The 4,314-nt window shown below is 48.7% G+C and overlaps 1 protein-coding gene across 3 annotated transcripts in view; it reads left to right on the top strand.

Annotated features, from left to right (window-relative positions):
* LOC108239705 (ankyrin repeat and SOCS box protein 9-like) overlaps positions 1-2,458 on the top strand; it is a 3,344-nt gene extending 886 nt beyond the window's left edge. The window contains exons 3-7 of one of the 3 annotated variants that reach the window (XM_037976239.1): positions 69-176; positions 462-615; positions 706-840; positions 1,793-2,016; positions 2,108-2,458. In XM_037976239.1, the coding sequence (XP_037832167.1) occupies positions 69-176; positions 462-615; positions 706-840; positions 1,793-1,995 (600 nt within the window). In that variant the 3' untranslated portion in view covers positions 1,996-2,016; positions 2,108-2,458. Of the gene's footprint in view, positions 1-68; positions 177-461; positions 616-705; positions 841-1,792 lie in introns of all 3 variants that reach the window. The other 2 variants (XM_017422601.3, XM_017422600.3) reach the window with 2 other exon arrangements.
* The last annotated feature ends 1,856 nt before the right edge of the window (positions 2,459-4,314 follow it).

The following is a 4,314-nucleotide window of genomic DNA, read 5'->3' as shown; positions in this document are numbered from 1 at the left end:
GGGGTGCCATCTGTGCCCATGTGCTTTTGAGCTGCAGCTGAAGTTTCTCGGTCCTGCCTCCTTCACAGGGAGTGTGCGTGAACCTGAACACCCTGGACCGAGTCTCCCCCCTGCACGCGGCGTGCGCGGGAGGCCACGCCCCCTGCGCCAAACTTCTGCTGGAAAACGGTGCAAATGTAAGAGACAGACAGAGAAAACGAATAAATAAAAAAAATCCTCCAGCTCTAATCTAATTGTGACTGAACTGACTGGAAGACAGTGTCAAACCAAGAGACAATGTTTTGTGAATTTTCTGACAGAACTATTAATTATTGCCGGGTTTAACTTGAGGTTTCAAGCAAATCAGTAAGAAATTAACCAAACGCGGCTACGACACGACTGGTGGACGACTGGGATTTCACATGTCTCAGATCTGAAGAGGCGTTCAGTGACTACGGGATTTTTCTGTCTCTGAAACATAGCAGGTTAACAGCTCCACCGTGGACGGGCACACCGCCCTGACAGAAGCGTGCGCCCGGGGTCACGTGACCTGCGTGTCGCTGCTTCTCCTGCACGGCGCAGCCCCCCGGGGCACCGGCCCGTCCGGTTCTCCCATCCACCAGGCTGCGGCGAAAGGTCAGAGGTCACGTAATAATAATCTCAAAAAGCACTCTGAAGTCGTTTGCCGTGTCTTCAGTGCCGACTCAGGGCTGTTTCCCCCTTCAGGTCACCCTGAGTGCGTGGAATCCCTGGTTCGGAGCGGTGTCGACGTGGATCAGCACGTGGACGCGCTGGGCTCCCCCCTCCAGGTGGCGTGCGTCAACCAGCAGCTGAGCACCGTGCAGAAGCTGCTGCAGCTGGGTGAGGGGGATTCAGATTTTTAACGTTTTTAGCCCGAAACAGTCAAGTTGGCAAATCTGTATGTAAATCTGAAGGCTTGTTTTCTTTTTTTCTTTTCCCACATTTGCATTTGACAAATGTCAGACAGCTCTACAGCGCCCCTCTGAGCTTCAGGTTTTAGCCCATTTCATATAACTTCCAACACTGCTGTGCCCAGACCTCAGATAATCTGCCCTCATGAATGATTTGCTGTTTCTCTGCCGCATTTTAAAAAGTCATTTTCAGTCAGACCGACTTTTTGAATTGCAGCCAGTAACATGTGTGTAAACTCTGCCAACTCAGCGATAGTCCCCGCTGAGTGCGGCTGATTACTTTTCAGCTGAAAATAAAAATAAAAAGTGCCAATCAAAGATCCAGGACGTGGTCAAACTCGCAACCTGAACTGAAGGCAACTGGGCTTCTTCTTCTTCTTCTTTATTCTCAGACATTTTTCCTTTCATCCGAGGAGTTTTCTCCTTTCTGAATTCCAAAGAACTGAGAAAGCTCTTTGAACAAGAAGCAACACTTTTTCTTTCTTTAGGGAGGTCAACAAATTTGTTAAAATCTGCAACTGGAGCTAAGAGGTTTTTGATGGCACAGATCTTTATTTAGAAAATATATTTGCCCTTCGATGTATGGCTACTTTTACTTGACGATCTGCGTGTTAATTATCGACTGGAGCAGATATGTTAAATGAAAATGATCAGCCAGTTAAAAACATGACTAATGTGCCAAAGTGTGCATCTGAGACATTCTGGGGTGAAACTCTAAGTGGTCACAAATGATTAAAATAATATGCAAATAGAGCCCGGCTCCTGCCTCCACCCATTTCCCCGTGAGCTGGGATAGATTTCCGCTCTAACTCGGACCGTCAGAAGCTCTCCTGCCCCGTGTGAGGTGCCAACACGACCTCTTGACCTCTTCTCCTCCTCAGGCGCTAATGCGAACGGAAGCGTCCGCGGCGAGTCGCCCCTGCACGTCGCCGCCCGCCTGTCCAGCCCGGAGCTGGTGTCCGTGCTGCTGGACCACGGGGCGGACCGTCTCCTCGTGAACCCGGAGGGCAAACGGCCACTGGACCTCACGCCTCCTGACAGCCGGGCGAGGAGGCTGCTAGGGGAGGCAGGGTGCGCCGTGTGATGGGGTGGAGGAGGAGGGGGGGTGAGTTCAAGGTCTTCAAGGTGGGCTGAAGCAGGCATAATCAGAGCATATCTGTGAAATGGATGCTTCGCGTCCCCTGAGTGTCTCCCAGGAGTGTCACCTCTAACGCAGCTGAGCCGACCATCCATCAGGACAACGGTGTCCAGGGATCCGTGACCTCCGCCTCCCCGCAGAGCTGACCCAGTGTCTCCTCCACCCATCAGACTCCAGGGAAGACCTGACGCTCTGAAACTCCTCAACCTCTCCCTGTTCGGGCGCCGAGCCTTGCACATGTTGGCCACTAGGGGGAGCGCTTGGCCAATCTGTGAGCAGGGATCAACATGGACAACATGAACACAGAATTAGGTCTTGGTGGAAGATGCTGCCATAAAATATTCATAAACAAGAACACATTTTAACAAAGAATGGCTGCAAAAGTGATATAAAACGTACTGAAAAGTTCCAGAGGTGTTTTTTTTATTTTTTTTTTATTTTTATTGTCAGATTCTTAATTAGACTGCACTTTTAGATGCTGCTACAGGAGTGGGATTTGTGCACAGCTGCAACATCTTGTGCTTCTTTTTTTTGAAAAAGGCAAACACGAGTCACACGAACGAAACACAAATTTAAACGACGTCTCTCACTCGTCTCAGGTGCTCTCCTCGGGCTGTAACGGCGTCTTATCCGTCGCCGTGACTGCCACCGTTTTCAATTATTTTTAACAAGGTTTAACTGCAGCTGCCAGCTGATATAAAGCAACAGGGCGGCTGTTTTTGTTTTCTCCCATTCGTCCTCACTTATTACGTTGCTTTTATCCGTAAAAACAAAACGCTTTACATGGAAAATGAAACGATTTCGGTTTTCTTTTTGCTCCTGAACTCGGTCGGTTTCACAGGTGTTGAGGTAGAGCTTGGCGTGGTAGTAGCCGAGAGTCATCCCCAGCGCGTACTCTGAGAGCAAACAGTAAGATTATCCTTCAAGGTTTGACCAAAACCAGTGTAACTGATGGGCCTTTCATTCTACAGATTAAAAGATCTCTGAAAGGGAAATCAAGACACCAAACATACTTTAGCACTGATAGCACGTACAAAAAACTGACCCAGTAACACCTTTTTAAACGATAAAATTCAGTTTGATAGCAACAGGATCAACTCTGGATCGAATGGGGTTTATATGACACCATTTCACCCAAACTAATGCAGATAAGCTGAATGAAAAGTGTTGTTTTGTCCACCACTTCTCTCCACGGCCCCAGAATGTAAAAGTGTGCTGGTTAATTGTTGATCCACAGCTTCAGGCAGGAACACCACGTTCAGCTCGGATTCAGAAATCTCCCCGATTCCCTCAATCGATATTCACAAACTTCCTACGAAGTTCAGGCTGTCTAATGTTGGCAGCCTCTGAGCTCGTGTGTGTGTGTAAATATAGATCAAAACAACAACAATCTTTCCTCATGCCTGAAAACTATTTTAAGGCCCCGCTGACCTCTGATCAGCGCCTGTCATCAGACGCCGGAGGGAGCGAGGGCAGAAAAACACGCTTCGATCTAGCCGTAAATAAACAAGGAAGTCGGTGAAGCAGATGCCAGTTGCTGGGACGGGAAAACCGGTTCCGAGCAGCGTGACTTTTACTGGAAATGAGGAACGATTTCCTTCTCGGAGCGTCGGCTTCGAAAGGTCGCCCAGAGGGATGATAAAAAGGTGAGGGCTGCTGGTTCCTCTCCGTTGTGACAACAGCAGCCCCGTCTTGTTAAACGCAGCTCTCATTAAGCTGCCATTGATCCCTCTGTCTCATTTTGCTAACTAAACTAAATCACCCACCCCCAACACACACACACGCACATAAGCGCTGCAGGAGTGCCCTGGAGCCAGGCACACACTGGGGCGAGTTTCGATTTGACCGGTGCTTAATGTAAAAATCAATCCCATGGAGGAGCTCCTGACTCCTGCAGCTGCGGGCGAACGCGCACGGCGAACGCTGCCCTGTAGTTAGCAGGATCCAGACAAACCGGTGAGACCAACCTGTCAGGGAAGTTGCCGTCACGTGAGCGCTCAGAAAGCGCCGCGCCGCAGTCGTTGTTGTTGTTCAGTGACGTGCGGTGAGGTTCATGGTTGGTGAGGCACAGAGTCAGATTTACAAATATATAAATCCAAAAGGGCAGCTTATTATGGGGCGCCGTTTGTAAAGGAGCTTGTGCTCAAAATTCATGCCTAAATTTTGTCACATTTAGCTTCAAACACTGTTTTAAAATGTAGTGTTGATTTTCTGATGTCACTTTTTACAACATTTAGCTAATTACATGTAATTGTTACAGCTACA

This window comes from Kryptolebias marmoratus, linkage group LG6 (assembly GCF_001649575.2).
Source record: "Kryptolebias marmoratus isolate JLee-2015 linkage group LG6, ASM164957v2, whole genome shotgun sequence".
In the NCBI taxonomy this organism is placed as follows: Eukaryota; Metazoa; Chordata; class Actinopteri; order Cyprinodontiformes; family Rivulidae; genus Kryptolebias; species Kryptolebias marmoratus.
Note: the sequence above shows the minus strand (reverse complement) of the source record. Positions and strands in the feature narration are given on the sequence as shown.